General features: G+C 43.3%; 1 protein-coding gene across 2 annotated transcripts in view; it reads right to left on the reverse strand.

Annotated features, from left to right (window-relative positions):
* The window catches only part of LOC138758670 (dedicator of cytokinesis protein 7-like), a 157,332-nt gene that overhangs the window by 49,289 nt on the left and 86,969 nt on the right, over positions 1–21,074 (reverse strand). For both annotated transcript variants that reach the window (XM_069927953.1, XM_069927954.1), the window contains 7 exons: positions 16,787–16,924; positions 13,752–13,918; positions 11,925–12,020; positions 9,083–9,214; positions 6,047–6,160; positions 4,590–4,736; positions 533–657 (listed from right to left, as the gene is read on the reverse strand). In XM_069927953.1, coding sequence (XP_069784054.1) covers positions 533–657; positions 4,590–4,736; positions 6,047–6,160; positions 9,083–9,214; positions 11,925–12,020; positions 13,752–13,918; positions 16,787–16,924 — 919 coding nt within the window. The remainder of the gene's footprint in view (positions 1–532; positions 658–4,589; positions 4,737–6,046; positions 6,161–9,082; positions 9,215–11,924; positions 12,021–13,751; positions 13,919–16,786; positions 16,925–21,074) is intronic.

Here is a 21,074-nt window from a genome sequence, read left to right on the forward strand (position 1 = left end):
TAGGTCAGTGTTAAATTATGCCAGTCGATGCATGAGATCATTCAGTTAATTAAGTCCGTTTGTGAACATGAAATTGTGTCTGTTCATATGGTAATAGATGGTGTGCGTGTGTGTGTGTGTGAATGTATGTACTTGTGTAAGAAAGTGTTAGTTCGAGTAGATGTATACATGTGTGCAGTGTATGTGTGAAATTGTAAATTTGAGTGTGTGAATGATAGTATGAGAGTGTTTGAGAGTGTATGAGGGTGGCCGAATGTGTGTGACTGGATGTGCGTGTGCAAATTTGATTATGAGAGTGAGTTTGTCAGTGGGCTCACATATCTGTGCATTTGAGAATGCATATATGTGTGTGTGTATACATGTTAGTGTAGGAACATGTGAGTGAATTTGAAAGTGTATATGTGATTGTGTAAATGTGAATGTGTGTGATTGTGTAAAGATGTGAGAGAATGTGTAAGAGTGTGTTGGAAAGTGCATTTTTGAGTGTGTGCGTGCGCGCTCGGTGTCTGCATCCATCCACGGGTTCACTCACCTCTCTGAGTCGGTTATCAATACATTGTGTATCTCTTGCAGGAGCAGCCCAATTAAGAAGTGCCGTTGACGGAATTTTCTGGAAAGTTTGAATATTTCAACAGTCGACTCGTGGGTGCTGACATTCTGAAAAAAATGAAATTGCTTCATTTTAAGTTGAAAACCTACTTTGTACATTTAACACGGCTGATTTGAGGATGAGTCCAAGAGACTGTGAGTCTGATCTGAAACCTGACCTGTGAACGAATAGAGAAAGTCGAATAATTTATGTCAACATTGCCAGTCTGCGTCTTCAGATGAAACAACCTTGACTCCAGTCAGTAGCAGATTAACTACCATCTGGGCCCTAGGCTGAGCTTTAATAAGGCTCCCCCCATCCCCCAACCTTGCCCCACCACGGGTCCTGGCTACCCCCTGGTGCCCCACCACCCCTCGCTCTCTGCCATGGCTGGCCTCTTATTTAGCAGTACCAGCCACCGGACAGACATCGCTGGCCACGCACCTCTCCCGTTGTCACTTACTGCCGCAGATAACAGGCTGGACCTAGGTATTTCGGAGCCCCCTCCTCACACACGCTGCAGATCTTCACGCCAGCAGCTCCCAGAAACTAACCCAGCAATGGCGAGGTACCGACTCTGGCCCACAGTCACCGGCTTCACCTGCACAGAGTCGAGGTGTTGGAGAACACCACCCATGCCCTTCATGTCACTTCTAAGTTGTGATTTCACCCTTGGCTGATAAGCTGCATTCTCACCATGGGGTTTCTGGGTATTTCTGGTGGCCATGAAACTGGCTGCTGTGCTGTTTGGTGTTCTATAATGTTTGCCCTAGTTGCTTTTCAAAAGACCAAGTTCCCCAGGTTTCCTGAGTCTGGTGTGGAGCATTTTGGAGCCATGATTGACAGGTGGATGCAGGACTAAAGCGAGCCTAAAATTGATAAGTGTTACATTGGTGTATGAGTGGTTGTGATGGGCCTCCTTATCTTCCGGCTCTAGGCTGCAGCCTACTCAGTCTAATGGTTAATCCGCCACTGACCCCAGTGCTAAAGCACTAACCAAAGGTAGGTTCCTGTGCTTGGGTCAAAAAGGCAAACTGTGGGAGGAACTCTGTGGGTCACCAGCATCTGTGGGGTGGGGGGGGGGGGTGTGGGAGGAAGGAATTGTAGACTTTTCAGGTAGAGTCATTTCAGGTCCTCCAGCAGCTTTCTGTTGCTCCAGATCCAAGCAATTGCAGATTCTTGTGTCTCCAGTGCCTCAATTGCATATCACCATGTTTTAATACAGCATGTTAGATTTAAATATACTTGAATAACAAGGAACTTTATGCAAGTTGCATAGGTTGCAATTCTCAGTTTGGGTTCATCATTGCGCTGAGTCAGAGAATAGTAAAATTCTGTGAGGTGGACCTTTGGATGTAGAATCTCTAGATGGAGATCCCTTCAATGCCACTACCTTAATTTTCAATCACTCAGAAGGTTCTCACATCTAAGTGCAGCCTGCAGTCCCAACTCCAGTAGACTAGGTGGAAAATCTTGAGGGTGACTGCCCGACGTGGACAAGATGAAGGAGAAGATCATGGACTTCAGGTGGACCAGGAACTACCACCCTTCACTACATATCAATATCTCTGAATGGAGAGAGTAGAGAGCACCAAATTCCTTGCAGTCCTCTTAACTAGTGACCTCTGTGGACACACATCTCCTCACTTGTCAGGAAAGTGCAATAGCGACTTTATTTCCTAAGAAGACTAAAACAGGCAAGGCCACCTTAATGTTAACCTTCCACAGGAGTTCTATCAATAGCGTCATGGCCGGCTGCCTCACAGTGGGATACAGTTGCTACAGAGAAGTGGATTGGAGGTCAATCCACAGGACCATAAGAGTGGCAGCGAGGATCGTTGGGAGTCTCCATTACCCCCCTTCCCCCACAATTGAGATGATCTACTGGGATTGTTGTCTGAAGAGGGCACATAAAATCATTGAGGAGGGCCCCTTCCACCCTCCACACAGCATCTTTCAACTGCTCCCATCGGAAAAGAGATAGAGGAGTATAAAGAGCCAGCTTCTTCCCTCAGGCAGTGAGAATGCTGAATGATCAAAGGAACTGCTCACACTAACCATCCGAGACTCTCATATTCATCAAACAATACTTATTTATTTTATGAATACTTGTCCTGAATATATATTGTTTGTCTGTATGAGTGTTATGTCTGGTTGTGTGTCTCATATTTTTCACCGAGGACCAGAGAACGCTGTTTTGTCGGGTTTTATGTGTGCAATCAGATGATAATAAACTTGATTGACTGTACCCTATCATACCAGCTTCTATGTAACTTTAAGTGAACCTGTAACTCAGCACTGGGACCAAATATTCTCTTGGCTTACCCTCAGGTCATGAGTCTCCAGACTAAGCCAACACACTCTCCATCCATGGAATCAGCTAAAATGAACTCTCGATCCCACGATGGTATGGAGAAGTTGGCAGATTATATGGGAGGAATTGAAGGCAATTCCTGCTTCCGTTGTAACTGATGTTCTTGAAGAAGCCTGGGCTGGATATGGTCTGGGGAGTGGGCAATGGCCTGGATTGGAATAACAGTGACAAGGCAGGTCCCTCAGCATAAACAAATGCAATAAAATTAGCAAAGCCAAACACATGAACAAAAAAATGCAGGAAGTAGCAAATCCACCTTACCCATGGAGAATAGAATCTATAATGTACTATTTTGCTTTCACATCCTGTGAAACCTGGCAGAGGGAGAAATAGGTGGGTGCACATTCAGAGGGTTGGGAAGGCACAGGTTGTACTGGAGTGAGAGATGCATGTTCAGGCCGTCCTGAACTTCTGGCTGTAGCTTGCACTGGGGTTGAGAGTTCAGGTTGGTGGGTGCATGTTGTACTGGGGTATAGTCTACTGCGAATTGTGGCTACAAGGTTGGTGGGTGAAGCTTGAACTGGGATTTGGGGATGCAGATTCAGGTATGGTTAGGCGTGAATATTGTACTGCAGTTGGGACATAGTTATATCAGGTTACAGCCACAGGGTGCATTGGGATCAGCAAGACCATAACCCTAACCCTAACCCATAAGAACACAAGAAATAGGAGCAGGAGTCAGGCATCCAGCCCATCAAGCCTGCTCCGCCATTCAAAGAGATCATGGCTGATCTGATGTTAGGCTCATCTCCGCTTAACTGCCTTTTACCCGTATCCCTTAATTTCCCTACTATATAAAAATCTATCCAACCTTGTCTTAAATACATCTACTGAAGTTGCTTCCACTGCTTCAATGGGCAGAATTCCACAGATTCCTTCTAGGAAAAGCAGTTCCTCCTCATCTCTGTCCTAAACCTTGAGGCTATGTCTATCACCAATGTGTATATGTACATATGTACAGATGGCAGTGTAGGATGACTGTGATTGGCTGAGAGTGTAGACACACCTACTGACAGGTCTTAAAGGATTGTTCCTAGCCAGTCTAGGTCATTCTGGACTGGTCGACCTACTTGTGATATGCTTCAGTCTTTTAGTTAATAAAAGCCTTGGTTTGGATCAACAAGTCTTTGGTTCTTCCGAAGCGCATTACACTCTTGTTCTGGTCTCCCTGGCAATCGAAATAACTTGGCTATTTCTATCTTAACTATACCTTTCATAACTTTATATGTTTCTACAAGATCCCCTCTCATTCTTCTAAATTCCAGCGAGTACAGTCCCAGACGACTCAATCTCTTCACCTAGGTTAATCCTTTCACCTCTGGAATCAACCTGGTGAACCTCCTCTGGACCATCTCCAAAGCTGGGACACCACCAGTTCCTTGTACAGTTGCAGCTTGAGTCCGATGCATTGAGGTTAGGTGTGCATTATGTTCTGGTGCCAGTGGGTAAACTAAACACCTCAATTAGGGATGTAGGTTATATTTGTACTCTATTCATGTAACACTGGGGTTGGTGGGTGTATGGGATTACAGGTGCAGGGTGAACAGGGCTGGGAGAACCTGGTGCACTTGACTTGAAAGGATTGATGGATTGGATGGGGGGGATTTCCAATTGCTGCTGGCTTACCTCAGATTGATTATGGTGGTCTTGTGTTCCAAAACTTGCTGTAAGTGGGAGGTTTACGATGACAAAATGCTCATGGCTGCAGATTATCCTCAGGAAGTCAATGCGCCTGTCATGGAGGTGTGACCGTTTGTCATCTTTGACTGCAAGCTAAGCACAGAGACCTTTGGTGAGGACAAGACATGATAGGAACAGAGAGAATCCATGTGCAATAAACAATGAGGATAGAAAGCTACTGCTAATGCAATCCAATGACCACCCTCCCACCCCAGGGCAATCCTGCCCGTCTTTACTTCAGGAAAAACCTCAGTGGAAACACCCTGACAATAATCAATCTCCATGGCTTGTGATTGTTTGACATGGTTCAGTGTAGTACCAAGGGGACAGCTTCCAAAACAGATTGCTTTCCTCACACAAAGTACCTCCCACCTACTACTTGCTAAACTTTGTAGCATCCTTCTGTTGTTTTCATTTTGGGAGGGACGGATTCAGGAACCAGGACACGGTCCCAAAACAGCATCCCAACAGCAACCGCACTTGTCCAACTGCCAATTCTAACTCTACTGGGTTGGGTGAGCTCATTGCCTGCTGATGGTGAGGCGACTCCTGAACGTCATATTTCTTGACTATGTCATGACTAAAGCCCCACCCAATTTAGAGGAAGAGCCTTACAAATTTCAAGTGTGATAGACAAAACTGTGGAGAGGTTTTATTAATTGCGGTGATTTGTAAAAGGAGGAGGTTCCTTCCTGAGGGGTGCAGGAGAAAACCAACAAAGTAAATAAACACCTTTATACATTTTGAAAACATTTAAAGTGTGAAATTATATCTGTGTCATGCTTTGCCTTAGTAACGAATTTTCACTACAAATTTCTCAGTGGATTGTAATTCATTGATGCAATCTAGGAATGTAATTAGTTTGGATCCAAGGGAGAGACAAATCTGGGGTGTGGCACTGGATTGATGGACAACAAGCCCCAGGAATGGCTGAGAGGAAGGTCGGAAACCCCTGGAACAGCTGAGATTCAGGCTGGAGACTTTCATTCCTTTCTGCCAGAAATAGTTCTGGTGATTCACTTTTAACCACAGTACCACAAATGAAAGCCAAATTCTGGAATGGAACATTCGATCCTGGTCAGAACTCATTCAGACTTTCACGTCAGCATTAGAGAGAGGAAATGATTGAATGTATATAAAACTTTAAAATCGTATGATTTGCTTCATTTTGTTGGCTGCTGATTTGATTGGGAGCCTGTATATTTGCATATGTAGCACAGTCTTCACCACAGGACGCTCAGTAATGTGTTCTCAGTCACAGCTGTTGCAATACAGTCAACCACACCAACTCACACTGACACTTCATTCCTGTCATCCCATTGACACGAAGGGTACTCTTCTGATCATCAACTGGTAATAGTTAAGTCAATGCTTAACTAAAGCAAGCTGCCCAGCACTATTACCTCTTTGTAGTGATGTCCAATCATACGAAGAACAAAGCCTCGGTCCATGAGGGACAGCAGGTCATTCAGGAAAAACCCAAGACTCAGGTTCGTCAGATCTGTGATATCAGGATCCTGGAGAAATGCAAAGTTACCTTAAAACAAATGTATGTAATGTGCTGCCACTGCTTGCTGGATGATCTATGCTGCCACTGCCTCCCTCCCTCACCAGTCCATCTATCCCAGACTATACTATACCTGACTGCAACAATAATCATTTTATACCTTGCAGAACTATATTGCACAACAATCACCTGTAAAATTTGATAATTAAATCACAAATGTTTTCACTATATACAGTAAAAGCACAAAAAGCTGGAGAAACTCAGCAGGTAAAGTCCTTTATGTGGCATTCTCTCATACCTTGATGAAGGGCTCAAGCCTGAAACATTGGTTATGAATTTTTATCTTTGCTACATAAAAGGACATTGACCTGTTGAGTTTCTCCAGCTTTTTGTGTTTTTACTTCAACTACTGTGGGTCTACAGATTTTCATGATTTACTTTCCACTGTATGCAAGCTGCTTCTAATTGCTGTCTGAACACTGGTACAGATGGCTAGGTATACAGGACTAACACAGGCTTCTCTACATAATTCATTTCACTTGGAGCTTAAACTTCAATAAAATGGTAAATAGATGGTCAGCCAATTAAACTAACTAAAAATGAACAAAGGGATATTTTAACATATAAACCTTTCCCCTTCCTTACTTCCTTTCCTGATAGAATGCCTCAGTGATTGTCCAAAAAAATGCTCCATTGCTTTATATATAATTCTTTATTCCAAGATAGAACACAACAATGTTAGTTCCTGGTAGAATGCTAGTGAACCTGATTCCTGAGTAGGATACTTCTATGCTTTATAAAACACTCTTCGTTCGCAAGTCCTCATTGAGGGGTCAGCAGTGGAAAGGGTTAAAAGCTTCAAATTCCTGGGCGTCAACTTCTCTTGAGGATCTGTCCTGGGGTCTCCATGTCAATGCAATCACGAAGAAGGCTCACCAGTGGCTAGTCTTTGTGAGAAGTTTGAGGAGATTTGGTACGTCACCAAAGACTCTTGAAAATCTCTACAGGTGTACCGTGGAGAGCATCTGACTGGTTACATCACTGTCTGGTGATGGAGGTCCCAAAGCACAGGACAAGAAAAAAATTACAGACAGTTGTGAACTCACCCAGCGCCATCACGGCCATCATTCTCCACTCCATCGAGGCAGTCTTAAGAAAATAGTCTCTATCCTCAAGGACCCCCACCACCAGAGTTGGCGTTAGAGCAAGTCATTCTCAGCAGGTGGGGGTTGGGTGCTGACAGTTCTGGTTGGGGGTGGGGAGGCTGCTGACAGTCATCGACAGAGGGTGGGTCTCATACCTGCCATGATCCTCCCCGTGCACCGTGTCACACTTCTCCCTCCTTTTGACTTTACAGATGAATGCGTGTGCTTATATTACATTCACCCTAGCAACGCCACTGACGCTAGTGATGCTACTGACACTAGACGGCAGTGCTGCAGTTGGCACACGAATGACCCCCTTGGCACCAGCACTTCCTACCATCCAGGCCGTGCCCTCCATCAGGAAGGAGGTTCTGGGGCCTGGGATGAACACCCAGCAGCACAAGAGCAGCTTCTTCCCTTCTGCCATCAGATTTCTGAATGAACCACAGGCAATACTTCACTTTCCCTTTTGTTTTGCACTATTTATTTTTAAATGTAATTCTCTAGCAATATTTGCACTATAATGTTGGTGCAAAACAATGAATTTCATGACATGCTCATGACAATAGATTCTAATTCTGGTTTATTGCTTTTTACAACATGTTGTCCCTGAGTTACATGCTTCACTGCTGTATGTAAGTCCTTTGTTCACAACTGGGGATCCTACAGGTCAATAAACTGCTTGTGCTATGTGAAGGAAGTGCCACCTGTTCCCTTCACTCAGGGTCACAGGCCCTTCTAAGGTACCACACCATCTATTTTAAGTAGTGAAGGCATACTTAATGGTTCTTGTTATAAACAAGAAAATTACATTCTACAGTAAAACCCCTAGTAATTGGCATTTATGGGGATTGGTAAATGCCAAATAAATGTAGTTTCCAGTTCCTTGAAATGTACTCTTACAATGTCTAATACATCTGTATTCAGTATAGACATTTTAAAAGACAAAAATGCTTTACTGTACTTACACTGAACAAACTTCACTTGCACGAATATATAACCATTTTACTTTACTTTCAGTTACATTCTTTGAAAACATTTAACCATCGCTGCATCTGCAGGTTCCTCCCCCTCCACAGAGCTGCCCAAAAGATGAACAATAACATTATAGATAATTAACCCTACTCTCCCCCAAGTTTACAGATAAAACCTCTAACTGGGGTGACTCTTACTAAGCAGGGATAAGGAGACACTTTAAGATAGTCACCCCAATGGTGAGCAGCGTCAACCAGTTCTTCATCCTGGGCGACTCCATCGCTGTTTCACACAATTTTTTTCAAACGGCTGCTACGAGCAAAACACGACCAAGGCCCTCCGCTGGCGGGATATTTGCTCCCATTTCACCAAAGGTTGTGTGTTACATCAGGGAACATTTACTTTTATAATTTTAACTATTATTTATTTTAATTTTTTTAATTTATTTTCCTCAATGTTTCTGCTGGTTGATTGAATATCAGATACCAGGGGTTTTACTGTGTGGGAAAGTCACTTTGTCAGGCAACAAGTTGTTCAGAGGGATATGAGCCAAATGCAGGCAAATGGGGACTAGCTTAGGTCGGCAAATTAGTAGCTAAAGGCTGTAAAATTCTGACATGGAGTCAGAAGGGATTAATGATGGATGGTCACTTCAAGACAGAGATGTATGAGATAGCCTGGTGTCCTCTGTCATTAAAAGTAGAACGCTGGAAGTAGTATTCTACTATCTGCCTCCTCCTTTGGCCCCTCCATAATAATAGAAAAGAAATCTGAAAACATTACATTAAAGGCCAACTGCTACATCTACTCACCTGATGTTTCACAAACTCTGTTGCAATGTTGACCAGAGTGTAGATGATGCCTGGGAAATATTCCGGGAACCGCAGGCTGGGAGGAGACTTCCAGCGGTCTGTGTCAGAAAGGTACTGACTCATGCTTTTAATCTGCAAAGGAAAGGAAAGGAGGCCGAGTTACCACTGGCAACGATGTTAATCTGAAATCAACATAGAACATGTTCCAAATACATAGCCCGGGTTTCACTTGAAACACAACTCCCTGAGCCTTCTGTTGTTGACAGGCCAGCTGTGTAGCACCAGAAAGAACATGTGCAACACATCTGTGTGCCTGGGCAGAATGATGATGCTTCTCACTGGGGATAGCCTGTGCAACACTAGTTATTAATAAAATGCAACTTGCAACATTAAATTGCAACATGTGGTTGTATCCAGGGAAATAGAAAGCAATCTGATGTCAACCACTTGTTTACGATTTCAGCAGGAGATTTTTTCAAATAATGCTTGAATTCACAGTGTCATCCACTCTGCCAAGACACACTAATCTCCCCCTTTAGTTAATGGTGGTCAGATATTACAATCAGAATTAATATTGGTATCAGCATTACCCATCAGTGTTGCTGAAGTCATACAATTTAATGTTGTTATAGTGCAGTGGCTTTCAACCTTTTTCTTTCCACTTGCATGTCACCTTAACTAATTACTATGCCATAACTGCTCTGTGATTAGTCAGGGATTAGATAAGGTCATATGTGAGTGGAAAAAAAAGGTTGAGAATCACTGCTCTAGACCCAATTTTAACTGAACTATTTTGCTTGAGAAAAATTGTTATTATCCCATTTCCTTTGGAGTTCTGAAACCATGAACATAACAAGTCAGTTAGGTACGATTAGAACAGTGGTTTTTCAAACTTATTCTTTCCGTCCACATACCTCCTTAAGCAATCCCTGACTAATCACAGAGCACTTATGGCATAGGGATTACTTAAAAGTGGCATGTGAGTGGAAAGAAAAAGTTTGAAAACCACTGTTATAGTTTTAACATCAGGGTGAACACCAGATTGACAGCAATGAGCAGGGTAAGATTGGGGAAGGGTTAAATTGTTTTTAAAAAAAAAATAAAGCTAATGCTTGCAATATGGCTGTTATTGTGGCTGATCTGGTAGAAATCTGCTCTGGTGCAATGTGCCCAATTATACAATTTAAACAAAGTCAATGAAAAATAGTTAGGCAACCATAACCCTCTAAACCTTCCCTACCCCACACCCATAACCCTCTAAACCTTTCCTACCCCACAACCATAACCCTCTAAACCTTTCCTACCCCACACCCAATAACCCTCTAAACATTCCCTACCCCACAACCATAACCCTCTAAACCTTCCCTACCCCACAACCATAACCCTCTAAACCTTTCCTACCCCACACCCAATAACCCTCTAAACATTCCCTACCCCACAACCATAACCCTCTAAATCTTTCCTACCCCACACCCAATAACCCTCTAAATGTTCCCTATCCCACACCCAATAACCCTCTAAACCTTACCTACCTCACACCCATAACCCTATAAACCTTCCCTACCCCACACCCATAACCCTCTACCCCTTTCCTACACACCCAATAACTCTCGAAACCTTTCCTACCCCACACCCATAACCCTCTAAACCTTCCCTACCCCACACCCAATAACTCTCGAAACCTTTCCTACCCCACACCCATAACCCTCTAAACCTTCCCTACCCCACACCCAATAACCCTCTAAACCTTCCCAACCCTACACCCAATAACCCTCAAAACCTTCCCTACCCCACACCCATAACCCTCTAAACCTTTCCTACCCCACACCCAGTAACCTTCTAAACCTTTTCTACACCACACCCATAACCCTCTAAACCTTCCCTACCCCACAACCATAACCCTCTAAACCTTTCCTACCCCACACCCAATAACCCTCTAAACGTTCCCTACCCCATACCCATAACCCTCTAAACCTTCCCTACCTCACAGCCATAACCTTCTAAACCTTCCCTACCTCACAGCCATAACCCTCTAAACCTTCCCTACACCACACCCATAACTCTCTATTTTTCTTGCATCCATGTGCCGAAGACTCTTAAATGTCCATTATGGTTCTAACTAGACAATACAGATTCAGTAAAACTGCCAAAATATGCCAGGAGGAATGTGAGGAAAAATAATTACACTCAGTAAGTTCTGGTCTGGAATTCACTGGCTGACAGCAGTTTTAATAGAAACTTTGAAAAAGAGAAAATGAAAACAAAATGACAAGGCAAACGGAAAATGTGGGGGTACAGCTCAGGGGCAGAGCATTTGACTGCATATCAAGAGATCCCTCGTTCAAATCTGAGTGCCCCCTCTTTCTGAGGATGGCACAGTTAACATAACAGTAAGCGCAACGCTGTTACACCACCAGCGACCGGGATAGTGGTTCGAATCTCTCTTTGTCTTTAAGGAGTTTGTACATTCTCCCTGTGTGTGTGTGGGTTGCCTCTGGGTCTTCCGGTTACCTTCAATATACGGGAGTTGTAGGTCATTTAGGTGTAATTGGGCAGCACGAGTTCCTGGGCTGAAATTGCCTGTTACCCTGCTCTGTCTAAATTAAAATAAATAAGAAGTGCATGGAAGTGAAATCCATTGATCATCTTTTCAAAGAGATGACATGGGCACCAAAGATCAAATAGCCCCCTTCTTTATTAATGGATCAGTTGGTTCCAGATGCTCATAAACAGAAACAGCTTCAAATTAATCAACGCAATTCAATTGCAGCCTTTTAGATGGGCAGCATTTGAGATTTTCCTCAGCTGTTGAGGGCCATTGGTTAATAAGGCACAGACTCACCAAAAGCTCGCAGAAGAACCACAGATTTTTGTATACTTGATCCCTCATTTTTCCATTGGTGAACACGATATGATAAGCCAACTCTTCATGGAATACCTGTGTAAACACATTAATAATTGAGCAAAACGTTAATTAAACCATTGATTGGAGTGAAGAAAAATAGATTTGACTGGAAATTAATCCCCAGTCTGTGTTATTCAGTATCAGTACATGTTCTCTAAAACTCGGGAATAGTCAGCATAGCTTTGTGAGGCCTCACGACCTTAATTGAGCTTTTTTGAGGAAGTAACTGTAGTGCACTACCAATAACCACCAAGACTAGCCAGAGGGAATGATAGGCTTTAATGTACAGAAGAACCTTGCTGGCCTGGATCCAGGTCTAGGAATGGCGGGAAGGGAGAGATGGCGCGACCTTTATGGCCCAGGACCACAGGGTAGGAGTCATAGGGTATGAGTCATCAGTGGGCGGGCCAGCTCCATATATACAGTAGTCGACAATAACTATATACAATGGAGGAAACTCCACCACAGTAACAAAGGTAATTGAAGGTAGGGCTGTAGATGTGATGCATATGGATTTTAGTATGATATTTGCCACGGTCCCTCCATGGTAGACTCATTCAGAAAGTCATGAGGCATGGGATCCATGGAACTATGGCTGTGTGGATTCAGTATTGGCTTGCCTGCAGAAAGACAGTACTAGTAGATGGAATGTATCCTGTCTGGAGGTCAGTGACCAGCAAGGATCTGTTCTGGAACCCCTGCTCTTTGTGATTTTTATAATTGGACGATAAAGTAGAGGCATGGGTCCATAAGTTTGCAGACACAGAGGTTGGAGGTGGTGTGGATAGTTTAGAAGGTTGCAACAGGATATAGCAGGATCCAGTGTTGGGTGGAGTTCATTCCAAATAAGTGTCAAGTGTGATACACTTGGGAAACTCAAACTTGAAGGCAGAGTGAATGGTTAATGGCAGGATTCTTAAAGGTGTGGAAGATCCAAATCCATAGATCTCTAAAGGCTGTTGTGCAGATTCATAGGGTAGTTAAGAAGGCTTGTGGTATGCTGGCCTTCATTAGTCAGGGAATTGGGTTCAAATGTTATGAGGTAATGTTATAGCTGTATAAAACTCTGATTAGTACACACTTGGACTATTGTGTTCGGTTTTGGTCACCTCATTACAAGAAGGAAGTAGAAGTTATGGAGAAAGCGCAGAGGAGATTTGCCTGGATTGGAGAATGTGTCTTATGAGGCAAGGTTTACAGAGCTAGGGCTTTTCTGTTTGGAGTGAAGAAGGATGAGAGGGGACAGTAAAGGTCTACAAGTTTATGAGAGGCATAGGTGGACAGCCAGTACCTTCCCCCCTCCCCCCGCTGAGGTCAGAGTAGCAAATACTAGAGGACATCTGTACAAGGTGAGGGGAGGAAAGTTTAGGGGACAGTTTTTTTTTTACACAGGGAGTAGTGGATGTTTGGAATGCATAGCCAGAAGTGGTGGTGGAAGCTGGTCCAACAGTGATATTTAAAAGAAGATACAGGAAAAATAGAAGGTTATGAGTGTGAGGTAGGGATGTTTTGTTGAGTAGATTAAGGGCTGAATAGCCTGTACTGTGCTGTATTTGTTCTATGTTCTAGGATTTCTCCAGCACCTCTGTGCATTGCAGTGAAGTATTTGGGATGGTTTACTATATTCACTAATGTTGCACCATCTGAAGATATCAAAGGACATTAATTCAAAGAAGATAAATTTAAAAATGGAAGAGGCATTTAATATTTTTAATCAATATTTTCTGAATCCATCATTGATCCGTGTGCGAGCATTGAGCTGACCTTTGATGGCTTCAGACTGCTGCCTGCTCCTGTGGGGGCACTGGGCTTCAATGTCTGCATCTCAGGGTCACTAGAGCTGAACAGACGCATCTTGTGTCGTGCAGTAACACCCTCTGGTTTGGTGGTGGCATATTTCTCAGACTCCGTGACTCCAGACTCATGGAGAACTAAAAATAAATCAAATGAAAACTATAAAAGAGGAGATTTGAGGCTCTAAGTGAGTAAATAATTAGCATTGTCTTCAACATGACCATCTTATCACATTCTGTCCAGTTATATTTCACCAACAATTCATTCCAGATTTGAGCTAAAGACTAAACACCCCTACCCTTTTTGACAAACAACATCCAGCTGGATATGTAGTGTCAGAATACTTTTTTTTTGCAATTTTCTTTCCCTAAAAGCTCTGGAGTTTGATTAAAATTTTCGAAATATATAGACTTTTGGCAGGGAAGGAGAGTAAAGGTTACAGAACCAAGGATGACAACAGGAAATAACAGTAGCTTTGAACTGTTTGGACAGCACAACGAGCTGGAGGATGGGTGGCCTCCTCCTGTTGCTATGGCCCCCTAATAAACCAGGGCACAAAAGGTGGAGGCATTATGCAGGCATTGATTGGCTAGAGAAGGAACATGGGGGTAAAAGGAACATCAGTTGTTTACTAGTATAGCACCACATTTGTGTTGCCAAGTTCTTACCAGTACTCCATACTACCCCTAATAACTTTTACTTCAGCACGAGAATCAGAATTTATTGTCATGAACAAGTCACAGGTGGCGTCACAGGGCAAACATTCCTATAAACAACCTTACAAAAATAAATTAAAATAGTGCATGAAAAATCAAAGTAAGCCAGAGTCTTTGGTTCATTGATTATTCAGGAATCTGATGGCAGCGGGGAAGATGCTACCTTTGTGCCACTGAGTGCTCGTGTACCTTTTTCCCCAATGGTAGCAGAGTGGAGAGGGGTGGTGGGGGGGGGGGGTCCTTGAGATCATAGGCTACTTTCTTAAGACATCACCTCTTGCAGATGTCCTCAATGGAGTGAAGTCTGGTGCCCATGATGCTGCTGGCCGAGTTAACAACCCTCTGGAGTTTTTTCCTGTCCTGTGCATTGGCACCTCTGTACCAGACATTGATGCAACCAGTCAGAATGCCCTCCACGGTAAAGTTTTCGAGAGTCTTCGATGATGACATACTGAATCTCCCCAAACATTTATCTGCTGGTGAACCTTCTTCGTGATTGGATCGACATGGAGGCTTCAGGACAGATCCTTGGATATGTCGACTTCTCTGATTTAAACAGAGCTAAGGTTCACACTCCAGTGAAGGATGAATATTTTATGAAACTATTGGAAACAATGACTTACACAGGACCCATTCCTTTATGGAACCATTTCCCTTCCCTAGGACACACCCTTCCAAATCAATTTTTGTGCTACTTGAGCAAAATCAACCTCTGCATGGTGCAGAAGGTAATGTAAAAATAAAAACATAGTGTTGCAATAAAACAAAAGTGCAGGGAATAATGTCAAGGAAGTAAAGTACAATTGAACAGTGCAAGGCAGATCAGAGTATATCCCCTTCAACAGAAGACACTCCTGTTAGATTTGATGTTCCCTCCAATAGGGCTCAAGATCTTCAACGTTAATGTAATCAAGGACAGTGGTAAAATATCAGGCATGATCTTATTGAAGACAAGTGCAGCCACGGGAGCTGAGCAGCCTATTCTTACTTCTATCTCCAATGATCTGATGCCCACACGCTACCTCTAAGGACCTGGGAACACTCCAGAAAAAGCCTGTAACGTTTTGGTAACAATTTTTGTATCAAATTAATGGTCATCTGGGACTTAGTCTGCACATACACTTGCAAATTTGGACTTTAAAGGATACATGCCCCACCAGTACATCCCAACACTGGGAACTACACCAAGGTATTCAATATCAGGTATGTATTTGTGGGACAATCATCAGGTCATCTCATTGCAGGAAAGATGTGGAAGCGATGGAGAGGGTGCAGAGGAGATTTGTCAGGATGTGTGGGTTGGAAAATATGTCTTACGTGGCAAGGTTAGCAGAGCTCAGGCTTTTGACTTTGGAGCAAAGAAGGATGAGAGGTGAATTAATACATGTCTACTAAATTATGAGAGGCATAGATAAGGTAGACAGTCAGCACCTTTTTCCCAGGGTGGGAATAGCAAACATCAGAGGATATCTGTATAAAGTGAAGGGAGGGAAGTTTATGGGAGACATTAGAGGCAAGTTTTTTTTAGACAGAATGTTGTGGGGGCCTGGAATGCATTGCCAGGGGTGGTGGTGAAGACTGGAACAACAGGGGCACCCAAGAGATTCTAAGGGTGGCATGGTTAGCTTAGCAGTTAGCGCAACGCTGTTACAGTGCCAGTGACCACAACTGGGATTCGAATCCTGCGTAAGGAGTTTGTACATTCTCCCCGCATCTGCGTGGGTTTCCTCCGGGTGCTCCGGTTTCCTCCCACTGTTCAAAACGAATCGGAGATTGTAGGTTAATTGGGCAGCACTTGCTCGTGGGCCAAAATGGCCTATTACCATGCTGGATATGTGTCTAAAAAGACAGGCAGATGGATGAAAGAAAAATAAGGTTATGAGATAGGGAGGGTTTGGTTGGAAAATATGGGTCGGCACAACATCATGGGCCAAAAGACCTGTACTGTAGTGTTCTATGTCTAGGTCTCCAAGTGAAGTACTATCCTTTCAAGTTCCCAGTCAAAATCCAAACTCTCCAATATCGCACAATCTCTCCAAGATGACACCCCCCTAATGGTGCTTTCATGATTTTAATGTTTTAATTCCTAAGTGCATTAAATAATTTGAATGATGTTAGAAAGTGTTTTCACCTCCCGTTGGACTAATGTACAAAGCCAGATGAAGGACGTTCATCCAGTGACAACTCATCACCTTAATTTGCATCTCATTAACAAATAGTAAGCTGCACTGGAAGTGACCTTGCTCACTGGCTATCACTGGAAGAGTCTATTGACAGTTGCATTGGTACCTGGGATGCTGAACAAGTAGTGAATATATGAAGCCAGCGATTGATTTCGTCCCAATGAGTCTTTCATCATCTCCTCACTTTCATGGAGCTGGTTCACAATTGTAATCAGCACTTTAAAGACTTCTTTGCTGACTAGAGCTGCAAGTAAAAGAAACAAAATTAACAGCAAAATGGGCAGTTAGTAACAGGTTCTTGCTGAAGCATTAAAGCATGAGTTAACCTACGTTCTCAAACCATAGTGCACTTGCCCCATCCTGACATCCAACTCGGTCTGTGCTGGAGACAACTCACTTAATCTCAGTATATAACCTAATCAATCGATACATAATTAAATCAGTTACTGACGTCTAACTTCCACACCACCTTTACCCAATCCTGGTTTCAAATTCACCCAACGCAAAATATAACTATTCCAATGTGAACACAAAATTCAAACAGCTTCCAGCATCCAATCCCAGCACCCAACTCACTAAATTCAGGCTTCCAACTCACTAGACTCTGGATCACATCAGCGCAGCCAAAATAGGTGTAACTCAAAAGCATAAAAATCTACCATTTCCCCAATCTAGCTCCAGCATCCAAGTCACCCAATCAATAAGAACAGCATCTAATCTCAACACTTAACTCAATTCCATTTTGACTTAGAAATAAATCTCCATTCCTACCTCATTGACAAATTTAAATCCTGGAACCTCCTTCTGAGAGGCTCCATGGTGTACTGAAGCAGTTCAATAGGTGATTCCCATCACTTCCAGAGATAAGGCAAAGTTCACCATCTCAAACATTTAACTCAATCAGTTGAGCACCCAACTCGCATAATTCTAGTGCACAGCACACAACCTGCAGTGCAGCCAAGCCTAAAACAGGACCAAATCCCAGCAGCCAACCCCAGCACCCAGTTCATCTAATGCAAGGGTGTCAAACTCAAATTCACGGAGGGCCAAAATTAAAAACTTGGACTAAGTCGAGGGCCGAACTAAATATTTATTGAAAATTTTCAACAACATCTGCATGTTTTCTCTTCTTTCAACATATGTAATGTTAAACTTTTTCTTATTAAAATAAATGTTTAATAATAGTTTTGGATAAACTCTTTCCAGAAGCATTAACAAATGAGAAATAAAATATTCAATAAATAATATTTCTCTATAGAGGATTTGTCAAATGTTGCTAGTGTGCTGTCGAATAGTAAAATCTGAGGGCTATTGAGAATGTGGGAGAATAACATGATTCCTGAAACAATCAAATGGGTGACTGATTGTGGGCATGAACTCTAGCAGGGTTATTTGCCATGTCCTTTTTCCATTGGTACAGATATCCTTTGATTTACACACTTTTCAAGTTTTATGCCTAATGAGCTTGTATCCAGGTACAGGACCATTTTTAACCAGGAATATACTTATCACTGTGACATGAAACTATTGGAAGATCGTTTTATCCTGAGATTAAAGTTCATAATCCTTACTCAGGCCTGTGTGCGGGAGGGCGTGGTTTGCGGGCGATCGGGTTGGACAACGACAGTGCGGGGGCATTGGTTTTCGCTGCAGGGCGGCATCTCGGCGGATCAGCGGCCCCGTCACCGTGAGTCGCGGGTCGGCCTGCGGCAGGGAGGGGGAGTGGGCAACAGTCCTGGCGAGGTCAGGCCCGAGGCCTCCGGTTCCGGGCGCTGGGAAGCGGCCTTGGCTTCCCCTGACACCGGCCAGGCCCCAAAATCAGAGTCCACGGTGAGACCCTGCAACGTAAACAGAGGAGGTGGGGGCGATTAACAGGCTGACACCAATGCATTCTGGGATTTGTTGTATTACTGTGCATGCGCTATACTGGCGCGGCGGCCAGCGGGCCAACTCTAATATATATTTAATATGATCTTGCGGGCCAAATATAATTATATCACGGGCCAAATTTGGCCCGCGGGCCAGAGTTTGACATGTGTGATCTAATGCAACTCACCTAGATCCACAACAGAAAACAAATCCAACTCCACAACCCCAAAAACCTACTGCTCTCCATCCTAAGAAAAAATCTAAACTCCCTGAAGATACCTTCTATCCCCACCATATTTTCTTGCAATGAAAATAACAAGGTGACCTAGTTATAATTTTAATATTGTGCCATCTTGTTTGGGATCATCTCACAATCCTTCATTACCTATTAAGTTGCTTTTTAGTGTTTTAAACATCTTGGTTAGATCACTCTTCAATCTCGAAGGTTCATGATAAATATCATGCTGAATCTAGTTTTGTCCTCTCCAAACGAAACCTGAGGTGCTTTGCCTGAACTGAATGCTGACTTTAACCTTACTGGCCTCCATTTTATATTCCATGTCTCTGTACAACTTTGATGGCGGTTACCTTGCCTGTGGCAGTTCACAAAGCCATCCCTTTCCCCCAATGATTTTACGTTTAACCTATTGTCCTCCCATTCCCATCAATTCCACCACCCACCTTATACTAAGGGCATTAACCCACCAATGCACATCTTTGGGATATGAAGGGAAAGAAGAACGAGGAGTTGGAAAACCACACAGTCAGAAAAGGAACATGGTAACACCAGACACACCACACTTGACGTCTGGATTGGTTTGCTGGATCTGTGAGGCAGCAGTGTGACTAGTAGTGTGTTCATCTTTACTCGCTCCTTGCTATCCTTCCTCCCTGAGGTATTTCTTTGAAAATTTTCTCCACTCAGCTCTGGATCACCTGGAAAACAGCAACTCATATATACAGCTCCTCTTCAGTGATTACAACTCAGCCTTCAACACCATTAGTGCTGGTGAATAAGCTCCAAACCCTGGGCCACTGTATCCCCCTCTGAAAATGCATCCTTGACTTCCTCATCGGAAGACTACAGCCAGCGTGAATTGGAAAAAATGTCTCCTCCTCACTGAAGATCAATAGAGGCGCACCTTAAGGATGCATGTTTAGTCCACTACTCTACTCACTATACATCCATGACTATATGGCCAGGCACAATTCCAATACTATCTACAAATTTGCCGATGGTGCCATGATTGTTGGCAGAATCACAAAAGGCAATGGGGAAGTGTACAGGAGGGAGATAGATCAGCTCGGTGAATGGTTTCACACCAACAACCTTGCACTCAATGTTAGCAAAACCAAGGAGATGATTGTGGACTTCAGGAAGAAGTCAGGGGAACACAATCTAGTCCTCATCGCGGACTCAGCAGTGGAGAGGGTCAAGAACTTCAAATTCCTGGGTGCCAACATTTCCGAGAATCTATCCTGGAGCCTTCACATTGATGCAATCATGAAGAAGGCTCGCCAGCAGCTATACTTTGTGAAGAGTTTAAGGAGATTTGGTATGTCACTGAAGACTTTTGAAAACATCTACTGGTGTACTATGGAAAGCATTCTGTCTGGTACGGAGGTGCCAACGTTCAAGGCAAGAAAAAACTCCTGAAAGTTGTTAACTCAGCTGGTGACATCACAGGCACCAGTCTTCATTCCATTGAGGACATCTACATGAGGCGGTGTGATAAGAAAGTAGCCTCTATCCTCAAGGACCCTCACCATCCAGGCCATGCCCTCTTCATTCTGCTGCCATCAGGGAAAAAGGTACAGGAGCCCGGAGACGAGCACTCAGCAGCATAAAGACAGCTTCTTCCCCTCTGCCATCAGATTCCTGACAGAACAATGAACCACAGACACTGCCTTTCTTTGACTTTTTTCTTGCACTGCTTTGATTTATTTTGTAAGGTGGATTATATAAATGTTTACACTGTGATGCTCCCACAAAACAACAAATTTTGTGATATGTTCATGATAATCAATGCTGATTCTAAAAATAGAACTGACAAACCCTCCACCAGAGGGCACCAAAGACTCACACCACATCCTTTCTTTGAGATGTCGCTTCAGGTCAACATCAGACCCACAAAACCACCTAGGGACTTCAAGCAGTCACACACAGACCAAGTACTGATGGCACATCATACTCACATCCATATTTCGTCCTGTGAAACATCTTTCACTTGCTTCCTCTTTTCAAAAGAAACAGATTCTCCTATACGATGCAGCTTTTACTGCACGTCTCAACAATTGCAGATGTTATGCTTGATAAGTTTTACCTTGGTTAACATTTGTCTGGATTAACTCTTTTAACTGAAAAATATTTGATACACAGTTGAACATGCAACTTCTGAGCGTTGTGGTCATCGTTCATTGTGTTTAGTCAACGCGTCAATAGGACCACCCATTAATGTACCTTCTCTTACGGATCCCAGTGAGAATCAACATTCTGTGGAAAGAGAGGAAGGAAGGGAGGAGGA

This window comes from Narcine bancroftii, chromosome 3 (assembly GCF_036971445.1).
Source record: "Narcine bancroftii isolate sNarBan1 chromosome 3, sNarBan1.hap1, whole genome shotgun sequence".
NCBI classification, from domain to species: Eukaryota; Metazoa; Chordata; class Chondrichthyes; order Torpediniformes; family Narcinidae; genus Narcine; species Narcine bancroftii.